The 24,118-nt window shown below is 34.5% G+C and overlaps 2 protein-coding genes across 4 annotated transcripts; one reads left to right on the top strand and one right to left on the bottom strand.

Annotated features, from left to right (window-relative positions):
* Positions 1 to 6,460: 6,460 nt before the first annotated feature.
* Positions 6,461 to 9,757, bottom strand: LOC108980761 (probable polyol transporter 4). 2 transcript variants are annotated; one of them, XM_018951765.2, is made up of 2 exons: positions 9,196 to 9,757; positions 6,461 to 8,111 (listed from the first exon to the last, which is right to left on the bottom strand). In XM_018951765.2, exons 1-2 carry the CDS (start codon positions 9,410 to 9,412, stop codon positions 6,748 to 6,750), a joined length of 1,581 nt encoding a protein of 526 aa, XP_018807310.1. In that variant the 5' UTR covers positions 9,413 to 9,757; the 3' UTR covers positions 6,461 to 6,747. The 2 variants fall into 2 exon arrangements, with proteins under 2 accessions (XP_018807310.1, XP_018807311.1); XM_018951766.2 differs by having other exon boundaries at positions 6,461 to 8,073; positions 9,196 to 9,420.
* Positions 9,758 to 12,333: 2,576 nt separating this feature from the next.
* Positions 12,334 to 20,436, top strand: LOC108980756 (splicing factor 3B subunit 2-like). 2 transcript variants are annotated; one of them, XR_004801053.1, is made up of 19 exons: positions 12,334 to 12,618; positions 13,648 to 13,767; positions 13,871 to 13,996; positions 14,400 to 14,462; positions 14,590 to 14,697; positions 15,751 to 15,828; positions 16,508 to 16,600; positions 16,859 to 16,945; positions 17,337 to 17,438; positions 17,665 to 17,784; positions 17,900 to 17,962; positions 18,398 to 18,534; positions 18,765 to 18,846; positions 18,962 to 19,020; positions 19,131 to 19,176; positions 19,423 to 19,514; positions 19,604 to 19,673; positions 19,871 to 20,029; positions 20,188 to 20,436. XR_004801053.1 is itself a non-coding variant. In XM_035688019.1 (18 exons), the coding sequence occupies exons 1-18, from the start codon at positions 12,388 to 12,390 to the stop codon at positions 19,940 to 19,942; spliced, it is 1,749 nt and encodes a 582-aa protein (XP_035543912.1). In that variant the 5' UTR covers positions 12,334 to 12,387; the 3' UTR covers positions 19,943 to 20,436. The 2 variants fall into 2 exon arrangements, 1 of the variants encoding a protein (XP_035543912.1); XM_035688019.1 differs by having other exon boundaries at positions 19,871 to 20,436.
* Positions 20,437 to 24,118: the final 3,682 nt, after the last annotated feature.

The raw sequence follows: 24,118 nt of genomic DNA, 5'->3' as shown, positions 1-24,118 counted from the left end.
AAAATATTATTTTTTAATAATATTATTATTATATTAGAATTTGAAAAATTAAATTGTCTATTCTATTTTATATAAAAATTTAAAAATATTGTAATGATAAGATAATATGAGATGAGATAGATTAAGAGTGTTTCTGTATTCAAACGAGACCATCTAATCATCATCTTCACACTACATAGCACACATAATTTTTTAATTTTTTAAATTTTATTCTCTTACCAAATATGTGATAAATGATGAGTAGAATAATTCAATTAGTTTAGGAAGAATAAAACTAAAACAAATATATAAAAAATAAAATAAATATGATGTGTAAGGATGATGAATATCAAAGTTATTTAACAAAATTGTGCTAAATCTCATACGTGACAATTTCATCAAGATCTTTTGTTTAGTTGGGGAAGAAATTGTAACATTTGATTGTTAAAATTTAAATTTAAATTCGTTTGTTAAATTAAATTATAATATGTAAGTATTTTTTTTAAGAAAAATGATTTATACACAATATTTGCCACAACATATTTCACAACTAGGGGTGATAAACGGTCGGTCAGGACCGAACGGACCTGACCGAATGAAAAATAAAAATAAAAAAATATTTTATATATATTATTTATATAATAATTATACAATTAACAATATAAAATTTTAAATATGTTATTAACACTTGTTAATATTCTATGAATTAACTAATATATAATATCAATTAGCTAATTTTATAGTAATTATATAAATTAATAATGTAATTTTCATCTAATTTATTATCATTGACCATATAAATTATTTTTTTATTAAGTTTGTTACATAATCTACATTAATAAGTCATTTAGTTTAATTTAGTATTTTAAATAAATTATTTTATTAATTGATTTTAAAAAAATAAAAAAAAGAAAAAAATAGGCAGGACTGAATGGACCGACCAGACTGATAGCTACCGGTCCAATCTGATCCCTATGGGTGTTCGGTTCGGTCCGGTCCGAAAAATGATGGACCGAAAATGTTCAGTCCATCGCCGGACCGGACCGGATCCACCCATTTGCACCCATATTCACAATAATGTGTTAAATGAGGAGTAAATAGTAATTTTATATAACATCACTTTACAAAAATACCCTTATCTCACTACATTATTGTAAAATGTATTGTGAAAATATGTTGTGTGTATATACTCTTTTTTTTAGATGTGCTCTATACATTTTAAAGATCAAATATGCCCAGTCAATAATAAGATTATAACTTAATTAAGACATTAAACTGTTAATTTTTTTTTTATATATATAATTTAAGGTTGGGATGCGGTAATTTTAATCATTTATATTACAAAAGGTTATTAGATACTGCTCCCTTATTTTATCTTGAATAAAGGTAGAAAAGTTACATGCACTTTCGACATAGCTAATAAAACACACACAAGTATTTTAAATAGACACACAACCTCATCAGATAGGGGTGGACAACGGGTGCCCGCCACTCGCTGCATTGCCCCACCACCCCTTGGCTGGGACGGGGGATCCGCCCTGCACAGGCCGGGGGCGGGGGCCCCTGCCCATATGAAAGGGGCACTGCGGAGGCGAGGGACGGAGGGGGCTCAGTCCCTCTCCGTAAATCCCCTGCCCCGCCCTCGCATATATAAAGGGAACCTAACCACCAAGTCCCCAAGTTTTCAGCTTTACACTTTTACTTTTCCCGAATCTTCTTCAACAACTCAGTCCCTCTTCTCTCTCGATATCTCTCCGTCTCTCGTCTTTGTTTCTCTCGATCAAAACCCTTTTCGCAGTTCGCACATGATCTCTCTCGATCTTTCTTGTCTTTGATCCTCTGCCCCTTCTAGGTAGATGAATCCACTGCTTCAACCCTTTTTGTCTTCTTCCTCAAAATCTTCTTCTTCTGCCTAGTTCTATTTGTAGGACTCTTTATTTTGCAGGTGCTTGAAGCTTTTGTTTTCCTTATGTATTTCATAAGAAACCAGATTAATAAGGAAGGAAAAGAAGAAACCAACACGTCGGCGAGCTCCACAGAGGACAGAGCCTGTTTCCAGATCTTCTAATTAGGTTGTTTCGCTCCCCTTCGAGTTCGCTCTGTGCTAAAACCTAGTCCCTCTTCTCTCTCGATCTTCAAACCAGATTTTCACTCTCATTTTCTTTTGGGGGTTTGATTCTGTCAACAAATTCTGGAGTTGTGTTTCAATGGTTTGTCGTTGTGGTTGGAAAAATGGTGGATACTGGACACGGAAGTAATCGATTGGGGAGGGGAGGGGAGGGGCGGCGGGCGAACGAATAGAAGTCCACCCCTGTGCAGCGAACGGGGTACCCCGCCCCCGCATGGACGAGGGCGGATTGCGGGAAAGAAATCCCCACCCCCGCCCATGCGAGGGCGAGGAAAGGGAAGGGGAAGGGGTGGCCCAGGCCCATAGGGGGCAGGTAACACCCCTATCATCAGAGATATGGTGGTAATATTCTTGCTTTTTTACGTGCTTCAAAAAAACTTGCTTTTTTATGTACTTAAAAAAATCATTTAAAGTGTATTAGCAGAATGTTTAGCCATTTGGAGAACAAATGCCCCCATTTGGTAGTTAATTTTAAGTTAAATCTAATATCTAAATACCTAACTCTCAATTATTAGACTCATCTCAATTCAAAACCACTTTACACATGAGACCCACGACTTTTTTCAATTCAACACTTCTTTATATGTAGGATCCATAACATTTTTTAACTTCTCATAAATACATCTAAACACATTTAAACTTATTTTAAGTGGACCTCACAAAATTCATTTTACCATCTCACTACAAGAAATCAAGCATTTTCTAGCGATTTTAAGATCGTTGCAAAAAAATCGCCGCAAATAGGCCTGATTTGACATGATTTTTCTTTCGCCGCTGAAATCCAACGCAATATATTCAAAATGCTAATGTTGAATTTATTGTTCACTTATTTGCAATGACTTTTAGACATTTTGCGGCGATTTTTTGTAGTCGCAAATAAAATTTATGACTATAGCGGCATTTTATTTGCGACGAATAGGAAAATCGCCAGAATATATGCTTTTTGCGGCGAATTTATGCTTATTATTGACGAATAAAAAGCGTCAGACATATTCTTTTAGAACCATTGTAGAATACTATTTTCGGCAAATCTTTAGTCACCGAAAATGAGTAGTTCCAACAATTTTTAAAGTCACTGAAAATGAGCAGTTCTTCAATTGCGGCGACATCTGTAGCGTTTGCGGCTAGTTAATGTCGCTGCAAAAGCTACTAAATTAAATAGCCCACATTCCCCTTCTTCTTTTCCATCCAACCCCCTCCACCCCTCCCCCCTTTGTGTCCCCAATCCCTCTTTTCCCTCAACCCATGCCACCGAGCACAACCCGTCGCCAACAACCACACCATTCCACCTCCCCTCAACGGCCACCTCTTCCTTCTCCCCCAGCCCCCACATCGGAAATTTCCTTTTCCTCCAATCTGGCATCACCTCTCTCTCTCTCTCTCTCTCTCTCTCTCTCTCTCTCTCTATATATATATATATATATATATATCGTCGTCGCTAAGGGCGCCATTTGCCACCACTCACACCTCAACGCCATCGTCAATCCTCTGTCGGAGCCCCCTTCTCATCCACGCCTAGCCTAGCAGCTCGAGGCCCTCCCTCTCTCTGCTACATCTCTCAAGAACCACTCCAAGGCGCCGAGCACTTCCTGGTCTCTCTCTCTCATCTCTACGCCTCCTCAATCCTACTTCGCCACCACAACCACTATGCTCTTCGTCCTTGCCGGTAGGTCATCTCTCCTCCAATGTCTCTCTCTCTCTCTCTCATCTCTCTATTTTGTGCTGCAAGAATGCGTAATAAAGAAGATTATTGTGTGTCTTTGTTGTCTGTGTTGGTGGCTTAGAGTTGTGAGGTGCTTTGTGATAAAGGTAATTAGAACTAGATTGCTACTTTAATGGATCTAGATTATGAATATGAAGTTAGGATTTTGTTTCAATTTTTGTGTGAATGATGTTGGTGTTATACTGGCAACTCTAGGGTTTTGTTTGCTTATGAATTTTTTTTGAGTTTGAGTGGGATTTTTTTTTCGATTTTGATATGTAGGAGAAATGGTGACGTGAATGGTTCTCTTGGCTCGTTTCCACCACTAAAGGATTTAACAAAGTTGAAAACATTGTGAGTTAATAATTCAGTAAGATGATTTTCTACTATAATGAGATCCTTATGGCTACTCAGTCTTATATACTGATCTAATCCAAACAATATTTCCATGATTTTATTTATTTATTAGAATGGTTGTGCATCCTTAGTTATTCATATTATATCGTAATGATATATCATTAATGTTTTTGAAAATTATGGTTTTATTTTGTGTATCAGGATCTGGTACTAATTCTTGTATTGAGGGAATGATTAGTGATCTTTTGTATTAATTTGTACTTTGATGCAAAGTTAATGGTATTTTGTGTAAAACACCCATGTTGTTGCAAATTTATTTAGCAGCTCGTTGTCATGGCAAAGTTGTTCTTGCTTTTGAAGAATATGGTAATTCAAAATTTTATTTAGCAGTTACTTTAGCATGACTAGTATCATCATTGGTAATAAACATAGCTTAATAAGTGGCGTATATATAACTGGAAAATAGTTTCATGTGTAATGTATTATTGGAAATCAGCTTGACCTTTTTCCAGATCCATGTAAAGGCCTCTTTTTACTTATTGTACTTTAGCAAAACCAAGCTTTACCTATTCTCCCTTTGTAGCATAACTGGTATGAGCTAGTATTAGAACATTTGAAACAACACTTGTATATTTTTGGAGATCAATATCATGATATAAGGATTAAACATCTTCTTTCTCTGTCACAAAGAATAAGAACCAATTCATGATACAAGGATTAGATATTCAAACATTCTAGATATTTTCAACAAGATGACTGTCTAAGCATGCACAAAACCAAATTACACGCCGGGAATACTTAATAGCGACGGTAATTCATAATTGTTGGAAAAATGTCTAGTCATTTGCGACGATTTATTGAGTATTTGTGATGAATTTTTTCATTGCTATTGACTTTTCTTAACGATTTCATGGTAAACGAATCACACTAGTTCTGGTGAGTTTTTGTGCATTTGCAACGACTAAAAATCGCCAGAAAAAATAATTTTTTCTCGACGAGTTTTGCCTATTGCTGATTCAACTTATAAATGAATAAATAATTGCGACAAACAATCGATGTAGTAGAAATCGCTGTAAAAGATTAAATGCGGTGATTTTATGGGTTATTTGCGACAATTATGAGAACCGGAAAAGATAATTTTTCTTGTAGTGGATCTCAACTCATTATTATTCATAAAGAACTCAACTCAACTCAACTCAACATCAAATTTTCATACAAAATGTAATAAACAATTCAATTTTTTCAAATCCAAAAATAATAATAATATTAAAAAATAATATTCTAATAATATTTTATTCAACTTTCATCTAAAATCATCTCATCTCATCTCACTATCCAAATCAACCTTTAAGGCTCGTTTGGATACAGAAACAATCTCAACTTATCTCATTATTATAACTTTTTCAAATTTCTCCACAAAATATAATAAACAATTCAAAATTTTCAAATCTCAAAATAATAATAATAGTAAAAAATAATATTCTAATAATATTTTATTTAATTAATATAAAATTATTTCATCTCATCTCATTTTATCTTACTATCCAAACGAGCCTCGACGCTATACCTCCCTCATTAATAGGTTTTTTCAAACTAAAAACAAATAAGAATTTTAAGGAAATTATATGCTCCTTACTTTTAGAAAATCATGAATAGAATGGTGTCTAATTTGCTCGGTTAAGAACAAGTGAGTCCAGGAAACTATCTCATGGAATCTCGCTTTACCACATATTTTATGCACCTAGCAAAGTCTTTATGCTAGTTCGATCTACCCTTATAAGTCTCGTAAGATTCTAACAAAATCAACCCAAATCTAGCTTGAACTCTTTGGTAAGAATAAGAGGGCAACAATTGAGACTTATCATTTCAGATTTCGTTGATATATTGAATGATGATGGTGGCCTTTTTACTCAATGCGTATAATGTTATAGTAAAATTGTAAGTACATGTATTACTATTCAATAAATAAACAAAAATAGAGGGAGATTGACGCTCTAGCATTAGAGGTTGGCCGCTGGTCCAACCGGGAGTTATCCATCCGAAGTAAAAAGCATCAGAGGCATTGGACTAGTGAAGCCCAGGAGATCACAAATTGACCATAAAAAATATCCAATCAAATTTCTTCTTGCGTTTCCTACGTTTTCTGGGCATACACAGAGCAACAATGATGGAAGGCATATTCAAGACCTCACTTATAAAGTCTACATACACAGTTCTTACTAGTTACGTGAATCTGCTCCCATGGTCAATTCGGACTGTAAAATGAAAGAATCATCCAGGAGAAAATGTACATATTAATCTAAAAAATATTTTCAAGCACATTGTTGTAAAGAACTAACATTGTACTCTAAGAGGAGAAGTATTCACTTCTTTATGCTTCCGTTATCTATATAATAGCTCTTGTCCAAGGATCTTGGATTTCTCAAAAGGTACAATCTTCGAATTTTAGAAGAATCTATATGATGTGTGAACTTGGTATATTTTGCGGTGGATTTGAAACACCTCCAACTGGCTGAAGGGGTTTTAGAATTATAAGCCTTTTCTTGGGAGATTGGGGTTTAGCAATCAGGCATGCAACCACTCATTCTCTCTGCACCAGACGCTCTGCATCTCCCATTTCCATCTCACCTTCTCTCTCTTCTCCCTCCTTTTGAAAGACCAGTTCAATTTGCTCCAAAGACTTCCCTTTTGTTTCAGGAACACATGTATAGACAAAAGCAACAGAGAGAGCTGAAAGTAGAGAGAAAACAAAGAAGGTTCCAGCCACCGTAATTGCACGAGCAATTGAGAGGAAAGACATAGCAATCAAGCCACTACTGACTCTACTACCGACTGCCCCAAGGGCTGATGCTTGAGCTCTAAGCCTTAGAGGGAAAACTTCAGATGACAATACCCAACAAATCGGGCCAATCCCTACCGAGAAGAAAGCTACATTCCCACAAACTGCTAAAATTGCCAATCCGATCCCCATTTTTTCCTTCCCCAATAAAGCAAGAGTAAGGCTTAGACAAAACAAGCAAACAGTCATTCCGATTGTGCTTATGTAAAGCAAAGGCTTTCTCCCCACTTTGTCAATAAGAAATATGGCAACCAAGATGAACAATGTTTTGGTAAACCCAACAGCAACAGTTGCTGCAAGGAGCTTTGTATTGCCTTTAATTCCAGCGTCTTTGAAGATTGTGGGGCTATAATAAACAGTTGCATCAATACCTGTAATCTGTTGGAAACATTGGATTCCACATCCAGCAATTAGCATCCGTCGGACTGGAGGAGAAGGTTTTAGTATTTCACGCCAGACAGATTTTGCTTCATACTTCTCAGCATTAGACATCCCAGCAGCTACCTGTATTTCTGCCAATCTTTCTTCCACTTCTCTTTCACTCTCATTTGTCTTTAACAACACTGCTCTTGCTTCCTCAATCCTGTTCTGCACAACTAGCCACCTTGGAGATTCAGGGATCACAAACAGGGAAAACCCAATAAAAACGGAGGGAAGAATTCCCACACCAAGCATGATCCTCCAGCTTATATGAGTGGGCAGTCCTGAAAAAGCATAGTTTGACACGTATCCAAGAAGGATTCCTAGATTAATAAATATCTCGGGGAAGGAGGTAAGAGATCCTCTAGCAACGGCAGGTGATATCTCGGCAATGTATACAGGAGCAATCATGACCCCAAAGCCAATCCCTACCCCAGCCAAGATTCTGCCAACAATCAGCACCCTAAAATTCGGAGCAAGAGCCATTACAGCAGCACCTGTCTGAAAGACAATGGCTGCAAAGGCAATTGTCCATTTTCTGCCAATGGCATCTGATGTTTTTCCACCAGCCAAACTACCCAACAACGATATTATGCTTAAGATTCCAACAAGGACTTCTTCTTGTACCTCTGTTATCTTCAGATCCTCCTGAATGAATAAAATTGCTCCACTCATAACACCAACATCTGCATAATCATACGTACAATTTGCAAACCTTGGATTCTAGATACAGTCAATTAAGAAGTTTCAATAACAAGTTAATTGGACTAAATTTTATCATCATAATATGCAAATACAATAATTTTTACGTTAACAAATTTTTCTGGAAACATTTTCATAAACTTGCTTAACCGGATCTCCGTGTGCATTCAGTCGTGTCTAAATGGACCAGGATTCAACTGCCTTCCCTGGTCCACGGCGTCTTAACATAAAAATTATTGTCTTTAAACATTGATTGGAAATTGCATTCAAACTTTCTTCTACCATTTTTCCCCTATCAGCATTTAAGGGGCAGCTCAATACAAATTAAGGCCTAAGGTGAAATTTAAATCAGTAATTCGTAATTATAATACAATAAAATATAAATTATTATATCGAATATTTTCAATATTTTCAATAATATGAGATTTTATTTAAAATTTTTAAATACAGTTTTTGTGAATTTATATTTACAACAACTTATAATGAGGTCTTAATGCAGATTTTGTACCTCAATTTAGCATGATCTTAAAATATAAATAATTCATTGTATTACTTATAAACAAAAATTCATTGTATTAAATATTAAATTTACTATTATAGGGCCTTGCACACATTAAAATTTTTTTTGATGTTTTTTTTTTTTTTAAATCACCTATTTTTATTTTTTGGAGACTTAGATAGGGTGGGGCTTAGGCAATGGTCTAAATGGCCTTACCATTGAGCCGGCCGCATTTTCCTCGTTCAAATTCACATTCGAGTGCTTTCCCCATTACTTGGATGAAATATAGCATTCTAAGTTGAAAACAAATATTGTTGTACTACACAGTATTTAAGCACATCCATCATTTTAAAACCACAATACATTTTCACATTACCTCAGATGGGATTTTAATTTTGAATTTACATAATATGGAATTCCTGCCAAATAAGCAGATCAAAGAGGGAAGATAGAAGTTGCAGCAATGAATAAAAAGAATAAAAATATCATTAAGGGTTGTGATAATCAACCGGATCAAACTAAAAACAAAGAGATTATACGGAAAAAAGTGACAAAAAGGAAGGACTAACCGTATCCAAGGAGCACGGAATTGAGGGAGACAAAGATGGCACAGACGAACACAAAGTTCCTGGTGGTATTTTTCCTAATTGATATACCTTCATTGGAAAATACCACATCCTCTTCTGTGCCATCAGGATTCATCCTCTTATATTTGTTTTTGCTTCCAATTGGAATCTCCACCAGCCCCTCTCCATTCCCATTTTCCTCACCACCCACCAGCCCCATCTCTCTCTCTCTCTCTCTCTCTCTATCTATCTATATATATATATAGTTTGGCTATATCAGCATGGATGAAGGTACAATCATTGATGGGCCTCTCCCCCCCCTCCCCCTCCTTCTTTGGGTGCTTGGTAAGCAATAGGAAAAGAAAGGCACAGACTTTTGTCTATTTAATTTTAAATTTTAACTCTCGAATATTCTTCCGAGAAAAAGATTTTCTTGCAAGCAGCAGATCTGGAATGGCGGAGATGGGTAGAATTTTACACATTTGAGGTGTGCGGCGGTGGTCCCCACCCCAACTGAGCTTTTCCTTAAACAATGGTAATTGACAGTTGTCAAAGTGGGGCCTGTTCTCTTTTATTTTTGTAGGAACGAAGCAACATATATTCCGGCACGGGGGAAGAAAACCCAGCGTCGACCGACGGCGACAATTAAACCCTACGATTCCTTGACCAGCATTTCTCGCTATTTCTTTTGTCCATCCACGAATGATCTTGCGCCACGTCACTCTCTGAGATTCAACCCCGACGTTGTCCTAAACTTTTAAGTCCGTTTGTATTAAAGACTTGTGGAATTGAGATGATTTTAAATGAATTGAATAAAATATTATTAAAATATTATTTTTAATATTATTATTATTTTAAAATTTAAAAAAATTAAATTATTTATTATATTTTATATAAAAAAAATTATAATAAAAAAATGAAATAAATTGATTTCGAATTCAAACCGACCTAAAGATTGATTCAATATCGGACATAAGTTGAGAATGACCGTGCGAGTGTGGGATTGCGTATGACTTTTTACTCGAGTCGTTCCATTAGACCTTAAATAAAAGAAAATTTTTATTCATTATTTGGTATTATATATTATACATAATTTTTTAATTTTTAATTTTTTTTACTTATCAAATATATAATATATAGATGATGAGTAAAAAAATTTAATTAATTTAAATATAATAAATAAAATTTTAAAAAAATAAAAATATATAAAATATGTGAAAATAATGAATAACAAATTTCTAAATAAAAAACCATGTTTTAGGTAGATTGCAGGCCCTCGTTCATTACTGTACTTTGAACTTTGCGGCTTATTCGGGGCCCAATAGTACGGTCCACCTTGATTTAGAGAGCATTGGTAATGGTTTATGCATCGTCATATGCAAAATCATCATTTTTAAATAATGATTTTGTATATGAAAAAAAGCTCTCACATTAGTTTATGCATCTTTGAACCAAATAATAATAAAATATTATTATTTTTTTATATATATTTTACAATTAATATCGACTTTGTATTATCAACTTAATACAAATTTTATGTATCAAAATCATCTTAATATAAATTATAAAAAGTTGATTTTAAGGGTAGGAGAGAGAACAAAATAGTAAACTAATGTTTGAATAATGAATAGTGCTTCTTCAAATTTGAAGAAGCACTATTTATAGCTATGTAAAAATTTAGAGATGCATAAGCCAATGTAGATGAATTTAAAGACATATTCTTTAAATTTGAAGATGAAGATGAAGATAGAGAAGCCACTACCAATATTCTTAAGATTATTATAAGAACGTGTTTGGATTCTTCTAATATCTCAATATATATGTGAATAATAATAAAATTATTTTGATTAAAATATTTTATTAAATTTTAAAAAATAATAGAAAAAATTTAAATAAAATATTATAAAGTTAAAAAATTTAATATAATTATTGTTTTGAAATTTGAAAAAGTAGTATTATTTTTTATAATTTATTTTAGAATTTGAGAAAATTGTAATAATTAGACAAAAAAATTGAAGATTTGAAATTAAAAATATATTGTATTTGATTAATGTTTAAAAATGAAATATCTAAGAATATGAGAATACTTGAGAGCAGTTGTGTTGTCAAACAGACTCTAGAGTTAAATTTCAAGTTAAAATTGAAAAATACTTGTAAATTAATGGTATAATATGTGAGCTACAATCTCATCTTATTTTTATCTCATTATATAAAGTGTGATACTTTTTTTATCGCATTTAAATCATCATTTATTATTTTTAAATAAATTTTCAATAACTGATAGACAATATCATCTTGCTATAATAGAATGAAAGTAAGATAGATAATTTTCTTTTTAAAATTTGGATACACAAACTTTAAGGGAATGTTTGGAAAGTGTTTCTATCTTATTACATTTCATTTCATTCCCAAAATATCACTTAAATACAAATATTTTCAAATTAATCGTTATAATTTTTCCAGATTTTCAAACAAAAAATAATTTAATTTTTTTAAATCTCAAAATAAAAATTATATTCTAACAATATTTTAACTTTCTAATATTTTTTATTCAACTTGTTATCTCTAAATTTTCAAAACTCAATAAATACTTAACTCAAATTATCTCACTAATATTCATAAATTATCTTATTACTATGCACAAAATTTTCATCTAATCTCATTCTCTAAACATTCCTTAGAATTAGAATACGAAATAAACTAAATAAAATAAAATAAACTTCACAATATTTATTAAATATTGAATGTTTCAGGATAAATTGTTGTCTGAAAATATTGTTGAGATCACTCCTTTCCCAACTTAGATCATAAAATCTTATCAGGAATGGTAAGAAAACTAATCCAATATTTTACGAATGATGCTATTATAGGTGGTAAGAAATATAATACACTATCTACTTCATTTAAATGAAAAAATTTAATTTGTTAGATTTAAATTTTAAAATTTATATTATAAATAAAATTATATCATGTAAATATACTAGTAAGTATGCTCTACAGTCTTCATACACAGTAATTTGAGAATATAATTTTCCATCTGTTACATATCATTCCTGATTAATAATAGTCACGTGCCAAGAAGGGATTCACATGTGCGTAAGCTTTCTCGGATACTTCTAATCGAACCGGACGGGCCATTTATCGTTATGTTCAGTTCCCTTCAATTCTTGCTAACCTTGGGCTTGATACCCGAAGATGGTCGCGGAAACTCTTCCGCTCCTTAACGGCGTCGTTGCGAACGGAGGTATAAGCTTAAACCCTAACCCTGACCCGGCCTCCGCCAAGAAATCCCGTGAGAGCGAACGGCGTCGCCGCCGGAGGAAGCAGAAAAAGAACAGCAAGGCCTCCCAGGCGGCGGACCCCTCGGCCTTTGACGACAACGACGCTGCCGATAAGAATGCCAAGGAGAATAACGATCCTCAACAGGTTCTCTCTCTCTCTCTCTATATATATATATGTCTTATTCGTTAGGGATTCTGGTTGATTTTAGGATCCGAAATGCTTGATTCTATGTTCTTCGGTTTGATTGGAGTGAATTTACGATCACTGCATTGAAGCTTAATTGGAAAGTTTTCCTTTTGAATTTAGTAATGAATAGTGGACACTAGGGTTTTTGTGTTATTTTGAGTTGACTCTTGGCTGGTGATTCATGTCTTGCTTGACTTGTTCGCTTATCTTTCTAGAAAGTGGAGGGAAACGCTTGAGAAAGTAAAGGAATTGCTAAGAATTTATATTCAATCAGGTTGAGCAACAAAGTGACTGATTTTGTGAACTTAAAATGGATATATGCTCAAGTCTTAGTCCAATCAACATTTTTCAGCACCTGAATTCTTATGTTTAGTATTCCAGTTTCTGTTTGGATTTTTCAAATCTGGAAAGATTGATGAAGGAAATAATGCAGCTCGGAATTCTAGAGCGTCATAGTCTCATCACGTTGAATATTGAAGGGATACTTAGGTTCCATGCTTGGTTCTAGAATCTGGATAAACGAAAGGAAAAAAGAACATAGGTTTTATTCTTTTGGGAACCGTGTAGCCTGTGTTGTTTCTTCCTAGTATGGATCTTGGTTTTTTTACTTGTAATATTAATATTTACATTACTCCTAAGTCTTGCTCTTGTATATGTCCTGTGTACTTGGGCTATTGCCTATTCTAATGATTAATAAAATCTTATTTTTGATAAAAAATATTAATATTTATACTACTAGATAAGAGGAATAATCGAGTAAATAGAGATGTTTGGATTCGAAGATGACTTGAGATGAGCTAGATAAGAGGAATAATCGAGTAAATAAGATGTTTCATTTTCAGTTTAGGTGGATTCTGCATTACATTGTAAAGCTTATTAAGATCTTGTAATAGATTCATATCCTCATTTTTTGGTGCCTTATAAATATGGTAGCTTTTGTATGTGGATCTGAACATGTGTATAATTCTTATTTTGAGAACTTTTTAGCTTGTGGAGCAAGTTGAAGTGGAGTATGTCCCAGAGCAGGCAGAGTTTGATGATGGCCTGGATGAAGAATTCAGAAAAGTTTTTGAGAAATTCAATTTTCGTGAAACTGCCAGTACTCAGGTAAAGGGATTATTTTTCTTCTTAGTGCAATTTTCCATCACATAATTCTCATTTTTTGTTAGGAAAAGTATGACCTGATACATTAATTATTCAAATCATCCAGGAGAATGATAACAAGGTTGAGTCTGTCCCAACTGCAGCAGCGACCAAGAAGGCTGACTCAGATTCAGAAGAGGAAGAACAAGATAACCAACAAAAAGAGAAAGGCGTATCCAATAAGAAAAAAAAGGTATGATTGTCTTGTTAACATTTATTTTCTCCCTATACGTAATCATGTCTTGGTTCTTGGGCTCTTGCCCATCCTTATGATCAATAAAATCTTGTTTACTGATAAAAAAGGTCACCATCTTGGTAGCAATGCTTTATAAGGAAAAAACTACTTTGCCTCCCAATTGTACAGCTCAATTTGACTGCTTGCCATTTTTTTTTTTACTTAGTGATTAAGAAAGTGATTTTTAAGTGTATTGGAGTATTTTTTTTAAATATTTAAAGATATTAAAAAAATGTGAAAAGAAAAATGAAAAAAAAAAAAAAGACCAAAAAGTGAAAAGTGGTCAACTTGAGCGGGCGGCAGAGTTGCCCAACTCATTTTATAATGATAACAGCTAAAGATTTCTGTTTTCATCTTCCAGCTTCAACGACGGATGAAGATTGCTGAACTGAAGCAAATTTGCTCAAGGCCTGATGTTGTTGAGGTAGGAGGTCTTTGATTTTGCTTTGATTGCTTCTTCTTATTCTTCCTATTGTTATTGTTCTCTGCTTATGTATACTTCTAAGAACATTTTTCTCTACTTATGAATATATTTTTTTACTCAATTCTAGGTGTGGGATGCAACCTCTGCAGACCCAAAGTTGCTGGTTTATTTGAAATCGTACCGAAATACTGTTCCAGTCCCCAGGCATTGGAGCCAGAAAAGGAAATTTTTGCAGGTTAGCTAGCCTCACTATGTTTAAAGACTTCTCCTCGTTCTCCTTTTTATTTTGAATAAGTAAAAGGTTGGCGTTAATGTTAAGGCTTATGGGTTAAAATGTGCCTGCCTAACTGATGGATAGAGGGAACATGTGGGATTTAGGGAATAGGGAAGGAGTGGGAAGATCACTTCGATAAGGTTTCTCTTATATGTATATATGTGGTTCTTGCAGGGGAACTGCTGTGACAATCGTGGAGCCTGGAAATGTAGGTGTTTGGCAATGGGAACTCTTAAATTAATTTTGTTTTTATATGTTTTCTAGTGTGGCTTTTGGGGTGTTCTAATGCCAAAGGGAGGCCTAAGCCACATCTGGGCCTATACTCCATAAGGACTAATCAATGATACCATTGGTGATCCATTGGAACCATCATAAAGAGCAATAACTTCTCATTCCCAAGCAATGTGGGATCCCATATACCACCTACCCTTATCATTTATCAATTAATATGGAATATCACAATATCCCCACTTAAATTCTTGACGTTCTTGTCAGGCCAGTCCGTCGTAGGTGGCACAGCTTAAATCCTATATTTTCGGTTGGATTTTTTGTTGGGATAGACTCTAATACCATTTGTAAAGTCCCAAAAGAGGCCTAAGTCACATCTGGGCCTATACTCCAAAATGATGATGCAATTAGAGTTCCATTGGAACCATTATAAAGAGCAAAGACTTCTCTTTCCTAGACAATGTGGGATCTCATACATCATCTACGCTTATCATTTACAGTTAATATGTGGTATCACAGGTGTAGAAATTATATGATTCCATTCATGTGGAAATTTAAGCTTTTAGTTTTATCAAAGTACCTTTGCATTATAATTGTTGGGGATTTGTTTAAGTTAAGGTGCTAGTTAATCTGCTTTGAATTTACTGATGATTTTCCATTGTGCTTAATGCTCAGGCTGAATCCCTCCTAGTTTTGAAAGAATCTAATTATTGACCTGATTCCGATGCAGAACCGATTTCATATTTGTACTTGGTATCTCATCGGGCATTGGATATTGTTTTGTAGGGAAAGCGTGGTATCGAGAAACAACCTTTCCAGCTTCCTGATTTTATTGCTGCAACCGGAATTGAGAAAATCCGACAGGTAAGTTCAATTTCAAGAGTTTATTACAGTTAAATTTGATTTCTTGTGTATTCTTTTAGAGAAATGTTTCAGCCACAAAAAGATCACGCACAAGTAAACCCACAAACTGACTTGACTTGATGTGGTACATTGGATCGTAAATCTACTTTTATTGTAAAGTAGATCTAAGATATCAGTGTTATCATATAAAACCATGCAAGTTTGTGAGTTTATTGTTGTGGGATCTCTTTGTGGCTGTAACTCTTCTTGTTCTTTTAATCTTTATAGTTTTAAAAATGAAGAATAGACAGTTTGTGTAGCTCTAAGACTGCCTTACCCATGTCAAATTATAGTTTTTATAAGGTATCAAATAATTGTTTTTTCCACTGGATAGATAGGTTTTTTGTCCTTGGCTGTTTTCATCCACCTCTATGGTCCTTTTTGTAATGGTTTTTTATTTTATCTTGGGAAATTTACTTTTTTCAAAAGGCCGGAGATGATGAGTAAGCAACTTAAATATCACATTTCCTCACCCTTTTTATGGTGTTTTGAGTCTTACCTATAACCATCAAGATCTAAATCGTAGTTAGTTTGTTTTGGTGGTTTTAAACTTTTAATTTTGTCTTGGTTCATCTGCCAATATATACATTTCCCTGAGGCTAACAGCCCATTGCATTTGTTTCCTGGTGGCCTTATACAGGCTTACATTGAAAAAGAGGACAGTAAAAAGTTGAAGCAGAAGCAACGAGAGCGGATGCAGCCAAAGATGGGAAAGATGGATATTGACTATCAGGTTTTTTCCCTTTTTTTTTTTAGTTTTGTTTATGATTAATATACATTGTGCAAGTTGTAATTAGGCATGTTTGATGTATACTCCCGGTATACTTAGGCTATGCCTTTACTATCAATAAAATTTTACTTATAAAAAAAAATATATGCCCCGTGCAAGTATTTTATGATTCTTTTCTTTTCGTCTCTTGTTTTTACTGCGGTGTTAGTTTAGAATGATTCCTTATTTTCAAATTAACAATTTATGGTTGCTGTTTGTTAGGTTCTTCATGATGCATTCTTTAAATACCAAACTAAGCCAAAGCTTACAAGTCTTGGAGATCTGTATCATGAAGGGAAAGAGTTCGAGGTAAGACTCTTATTGTGATATTTTTTTTATTTATGAATAACTCTTGTTGTGATATTAACCCTCTTGCATGCTTTCTTACTGTTTTTTTCATTGCCTACGTTGGAGAATTTAGATTTTACCTATGTATGCAAACCATAAATGTTATATGATCACTCAGAAAAAAGTTTAAACTTACTTTTTTCTTTTGAAGATGTTGGTGAATGAATGTATTTGTAATGATATAGTTGATCTACTTGCTCATATCATCGAATGATAATATTTCTATGTTTAGGATATTTATTGATGATTTCAAAACAGCCTACTTATTATGGTCATAATCTTAAGAAAGACGTTTTCTGTGGACTGAAACTTAATCTGTGATTTACATTGCATCTTTTTTCCTGGTGTATAGGTGAAGTTAAGGGAAATGAAGCCAGGCATGCTGTCACAAGAACTAAAAGAAGCTCTCGGTATGCCAGAGGGTGCTCCTCCCCCGTGGCTCATTAATATGCAGGTCAGATTCCGAAATATGTTGTGCTTGGTTTTTATGTAATATTGGCACAACATTGTCTTGACTCAAGGAAAATATGTGAAGACAATGTAATATTTTAAATGTATATATTGTCAAGACAATGTAATATATGTCTTGACAATGTAATATTGGTGGATTGAAGAAGACGATGTAATATTTCCGAAATATTTTAAATGTAATATTTTTTTAATGGTTGATGTTCTTTTAGAGATATGGTCCGCCACCATCATACCCACATCTGAAAATTCCTGGTTTGAATGCTCCTATCCCTCCTGGAGCTAGCTTTGGTTACCATCCCGGTGGCTGGGGCAAGCCTCCTGTTGATGAGGTAAGTTTTCTAAGTGTTGATATCTTGTATCTTGATGTACATTAGTTTTGTACAGCAGCTTTCTGTAAATGTTGTCGGTGTTTTTTCATTTCACTGGTCCTTTTTTTGTGAATAGTTTGGACGTCCTTTGTACGGAGATGTATTTGGTGTTCATCAACAAGAGCAGCCTAACTATGAGGTACTTTCACATAATATGTTTTCTGCTTCTGATTGAAAAAGTCAAATATTTGTTTTTAGTTTTAACTTTTGAAACTGGCTAAGATGGTCATAGTAGGATGGCAGCTGCATTAAATGTGAAGTAGAATCAGAATTCTACAGTAGGGGTTTGGATAGTGAGATGAAATGAAATGGTTTTAGATGAAAGTTGAAAGTTGACTAAAATATTGTTAGAACATTTTTTTTAGTATTATTATTATTTTGGGATTTGAAAAAGTTGAATTATTTATTGTATTTTATGTGGGAAGTTGTGAAAATTGTAATGATGAGAGGAGATGAGATGGTTTTGGCATCCAAATTGAGCCTACATCTAATTTAGAATATTGACTGATCAGGGTGGTTTTCCATTAGATTGAATGTTGCGCATGTTTTAATTATAAATTGTATGGCCATGTAGGAAGAGCCAGTTGATAAGACCAAACACTGGGGGGATTTGGAGGAGGAGGAGGAAGAAGAAGAGGAGGAGGAAGAGGAAGAAGAGATTGAAGAAGAAGAATTAGAGGCTGGCATTCAGTCTGTAGATAGCCTCTCAAGGTATATAGTATTTCTTTGATCACAAACGGTTCCTGATTCCTGTTTAATCCATGAATTCTATCTCGCGTTAGGAGTGTTTGTACTCGGAGTGTTTTTATATTCGAGCACCTCCACTTTTTTGGGCTAGTATTTGCACATATGTATACCTAAATACTGTACCTTAGATCATTGCTTGATTGTGGATTGCATATTGCGTTTTCCATGATTTATTTGCTTTTCTTCTTTTTCAGCACTCCTACTGGTGTTGAGACACCGGATGTTATTGACCTTCGAAAGCAGCAGAGAAAGGAACCTGAGAGGCCTCTTTACCAAGTCAGTATTGTGATTTAAGACTCCAACTCTGTTTTATTAGCTTTTTTTTTGTATTTGATGCTTCCATACATGATATCACCTAAACCTTGTCTTTGTGTTTGTGTTTTGTTTTAAGGTACTGGAAGAAAAAGAAGAGAAAATTGCTCCTGGGACCTTGCTTGGAACGACGCACACGTATGAAATGTTCTTGTTTTGCACTGTTTTTTTCATTTTTTCTTTTTTTCCCTTTTTGGTTATAAGTTTTATTTCCTTTAACTTATTTTATTTCACTTTTCTGCTTACAGATACGTTGTTAACACTGGCACCCAAGACAAGGCAGCTGGCAAAAGGGTAAGAATGAATGCGTCCTTTCTTTTGAAAACAATTTTTGACCATCATAACTAAGCTTGTGGTTCTTACTTAAAGAAGCTGAGGTGCCTTGATTTTAACTCTATCGTCATAGAATCATGAACTCATGCATTCTGATTCTGATCAAAAGTATTTTTCCTTCTTTGAGGTTGGGAATGAGTGATCTACTTTGTTCATTGCTCTGTAGGAGTGTCGGTTGCTGAATACTAGTTGGTCATATTCTTGCAGGTTGATCTGCTTAGAGGTCAGAAATCAGATAAAGTGGATGTCACTCTACAGCCAGAAGAGTTGGAAGCCATGGAGAATGTGTTGCCAGCAAAGTAAGTGATCCTTTTGTATGCTATCATTAGTATTGTTGTTAGTGCTTTCTGAGGCAGAAAGTCTTCTCAACTTTGTTCTATTTTCATAGGTATGAGGAAGCAAGGGAGGAAGAGAAGCTGCGGAGTCAGCGGGAAGATTTCAGTGACATGGTTGCAGAGGTGTGCCTCATATGTATCTTAAAGAATTTACTTGAAAATTCAGCCTTGATGAGATATATTTAAGGGTTTTGGTGGGGTGGGGGTGGTTGAGCGGGACATACTTAGCGATTTGCACATGTACAAAATGAACGTTTCCCATTTTAGTCGATTTTTAATTTGAATTTGTTTATGGGGATTCTGAGATGTAATTTGTGCAGAACGAGAAGAAAAGGAAGCGGAAGATGCAAGAAAAGGACGGGAAGTCAAAGAAGAAGGATTTCAAGTTCTAGAGCGCATGCCCGAGTGGTGTTCTTTGAGGAGGGTAGCCAGGGCAATCATGAGGCTAGCGGTATTTTCCATGGAGAGTATTATAGAATGTATGTTGCCAATTTGTATTTGTAACAGACAAGTAGTCCGACACGTTATTCGTAATTCTCTAGTAGTGAACAATCTTCGATCTACCAATATCGTATGGTGGATTTAGAGTTGTCCTGATCCCCATTTTTTTTTTTTTTTTTATATATATTATTTGCAGTTCCTGGTTGTACTCGCCGAGATTAAACTACTCGGTGCATCGAAACACAGCTGAAGACATCCATCCTGGAAGAAAATACAATGGAAACTTCTGTGTGATGTTTTATTTCTTTTTAAACCATTTTGTATAATTGGGGGAGAGATTAAAGATCAAGACTTGCCATTCATTGGTCACATTAAAAAATGCCAACTCCACAGTACGACAGCTTTGTGCCCCCTCCCCCTGACTGCAAGATTCTTTTTTCGTTCTTCCTTTTCTTCATCAAGAGGAAAATGTTTTGAGTTGGACCTCGATTTGCAATGCCGATGTTGGGGGGTTTATTCACTTCTTTTTCAGGGAAAAACATCCAAAGCCAAAAAGTGAAATAAAAAGATTGCAGATTCAAAAGTGAATCGTCGCCATCATCTATCTATCACCGACTTTGCTACTACTGTCTAGCTAACAACTTCTCCATTAAGCAATACCACAGAGAGAGAGAGAGAGAGAGAGAGAGAGATCCATGGGTTTCGTGGTAATTCTATTTTATTTGTTTTGGCCATCATGGCATCTACATATAACAAGCTAGCTATTAAAATAAAAAAAATAGAAAAAAGAAGCCGAAAATATTGAACAATCTAAATATAATTAATCCAATTGTTCAAGTACTATATTGCATCCTGGTATTGCCTTTAATTAAAGCCTGAATTTATGAATCCTGGTATATATAATATGGCTTGTCATGGGATGTTATGATTTATAAGACAACGCGCGTGTCAAAAATCGAAGACAACTGCTTCATGATCAAGGTTTAGAATGGACAAATAGAATTGGGGGGGGGGGCGGCATGCCGTGCCATGCCAACAGCCAAACAAGACCCACTTCTGGCGTAGACGCAGTCCATTTTGTTGGATATCTGTTTGGTGGCTAAGGTTGCCATCAAAGCCTACTTTGACACTAGGTTTTTAGTATTATTATTACTCTTATGAATTCGAATCCATTTTTTTTTTTGTACTCTCGGCGTTACTCTTCTGACTTATCTCTTTTTCCAGACGTGCATGGACTGACTAATTACATGTGAGATTATTTTTATGTAATTTATTTGTTGATTTTGTATTTTTTTAATAATTATATATAATATAAATATTCCTTACTTCCTCGTTACTCCGTCTGCCGCTAGAGACATACAATGTCGAATCATGCGTGGACCTACCACCACGATTTATACCTCAAGTGGAAGGAAGGATCTGATCTGATGGTTATATACCAACGAGACTTTTATTTATTATATATTATTCGATGGCTGACTGGTTTTGCACTTGTCCACAGACCATGCACCTGTTTCATCACTGAAACAGCAGTAGGTGAGTGAAACCAGGAAGAACTTTTTTTTTTTGGTTTTGTTCCCATTCCCACTCTATGTAACCACACTAGCCTTCCATTTTTTTTACTTCTGGTTCGATTTTTAAACCAAACGGATCTAGACATTCCGTGTCAAACTGGTGAAAAATTATATGGATAAAACAGAGCAATTTGAATTAATTTGTCCTTGTCAAGAGCAGCAAAAAGGCTCAGTTGGGTTGGGGGTCAAATTCCCAGTTCTCACAGGCACTGCATGCATGCGGTAGTACTTTTGTTGGGAGGTCTGCATGGCCTTGCAGGAATTATACCAGCTTTGTGTGCTTCTCTTTGATCCATGCCCACTTGCCACCTTAAACATTGAACTTAATGGGTAGGAAGTCGATTGTTGGGTAACATTAAGCTTTCAACGAAAGAAATTTATAACTTGATCAATTAATTAATTAATGACATGACCCAGCTAGCTAGCACATGATTGTAAGGCTAGCTCAAGGGTATTTTCCTATGGAACCTCGTCACAGTCATGTATATATATGCTACTCAAGATGAATGGACTAGAGCTAGGGTTGAAGGTAAATGGCATCTATGATCTAACTAGTCAAGAAATTATATATATTTCAATGTCTAAATTCTCAGTTCATGTACGTCGACGTTTTCTGCAGTAAAGACCTTTAGACTTTTTCGTTAAAACAAAAATAACGTTAGAAAGAAGACATGGTAATTTTCTCAGATATTGGTGATGGATGACACAAAAGAAATGAACAGATCAAAGAGGTACGTACGGTTCTATCTATGGAACATTAATGCAGGCAGACCGAGCCATCATATATATGTGCATCATCCATCGATATCACACCTGTTTGATAGCATCAAAGTCCTGCACAAGTATCGTCACATTTTGATGTGTCACGCTGCATTTGGCTCTACCTTTGGCAACCTAGTTTTCCCTCTCGTAATTTTTAGCATTTGTAGTTTCTTTAAATTCATATATATATATATATATATAAAAGAGTTGAGATGACATTTCCCACCTTGACCCATCAATGACACAAGTGGTACCGGGGGCGGGCACCATTGCCCCATCATTCAGTGACACGTGCGATAATTCCTGGATCATTGCTACGTACTATCATTGAAACATTAACCTTTAATCAATTAAAAACGCATATTAATTGACTGAGGCTGCAGGCTGCTTCTTGTGGCCAGCACATCAATTAGTTCAAGTTTAAATTGAGTAAATTATAAATTGACATAATTTTATACGATATGTTAAATTTATTTTATAATAAAAATAATTTTATAATTAAATATATTATATTAAATTATATTAATTTATGAATTTATTTTTAAAATATTTTTTTTATAAATTAAATAAATGTATATAATGAACTGTTAAAATATATAGCTTCGCAGATGGACATGTTAGAATCTTTCTCCAACAGATCATTATGCTGGCTATTAACATTTTAATCAGCCATTTTTTTTTTCTTTTTTTATAATTTTGTGCCATTTTTGTTGGATATGATTTGTCCGAGTTGTTGCCGTGATTCCATTGATAATCTCTACGTGTCCCACCATGATCACCATTCCCACATGCCAATTCACCAAATCAACCCTTTCACCATTCACATTCATCGGCGTGTGACTCACACGTTGTCATCGACATGCATGAATTTTGCGCGCCGCCCTCAATGATGGCACTTTAGCCTCCATTTTGTAATCCAAGACAGATCGACCTCACCTTTATCCTATGCATGCATTTGCTCAAACAACTCCAATGCTGGGGATTCGGTATGATAATAGTGTGCGGGTAGATTTTACAATACTACAAATATGGTAAAAAAAAAATGAGATTATGTGAATTGGGATAATATTGAGCACATCTCAAGATTCTGATTATAACTTTGTGTATTAGAATCGTACATATATTTATAATTCAGAAAATTCCACTTTCGTGCGCATAATGTGGTCACCATGCTATGCTTGGTGTTTCCTATTTCGACCATAAAATTAGTTTTTTTCTTCTCGAATCGTAGTTTAAGTTTTCTTTTTTCATTTTTGAACTATGGTAATATTATGATGTTATTTTTAAATATGATTCTTATTCCGATTTGGAACAAATTTTTAGCGAGATATTTATTTTATTCTGTATTTTATTTTTACATAATAATTTTGATATTGCCTTTTCGAAAAAAATTCTCAAGATCTCGAATTTTCTTTACTATCTAAGTCCGGCTTCTGGTCTTCATAACCAATTTTCGATATTTATAAATAAATTCAATTCTCAATGTTTTTTCTATGGTGGATTTTTTTTAGTCTCAATCCTTAATTTCTACTAATTAATTAACTGTCAAAATAATTCCTGCCCAAGTTTGGGAAAGAAATGAAAACCTTCAATTACTATTTACCTTTCCACAATGCAACCAGAAGAAGTTTGTCCCTTCTATTTGTTGTAACAAGATACCCTTACAGTAGATCTCACAAGGCGGCCCGTCTAGAAATTTGCCTCTCGACTGTCATTTTCGTTGTTTATGATCCAAGTTGTACGTACGAGATTAAATCAATTACTTAGTATCAATTTCTATTTCTTTTATTT

Source organism: Juglans regia, chromosome 3 (genome assembly GCF_001411555.2).
Source record: "Juglans regia cultivar Chandler chromosome 3, Walnut 2.0, whole genome shotgun sequence".
Classification (NCBI taxonomy): domain Eukaryota; kingdom Viridiplantae; phylum Streptophyta; class Magnoliopsida; order Fagales; family Juglandaceae; genus Juglans; species Juglans regia.
This window is presented reverse-complemented; position numbering and strand designations above follow the sequence as displayed.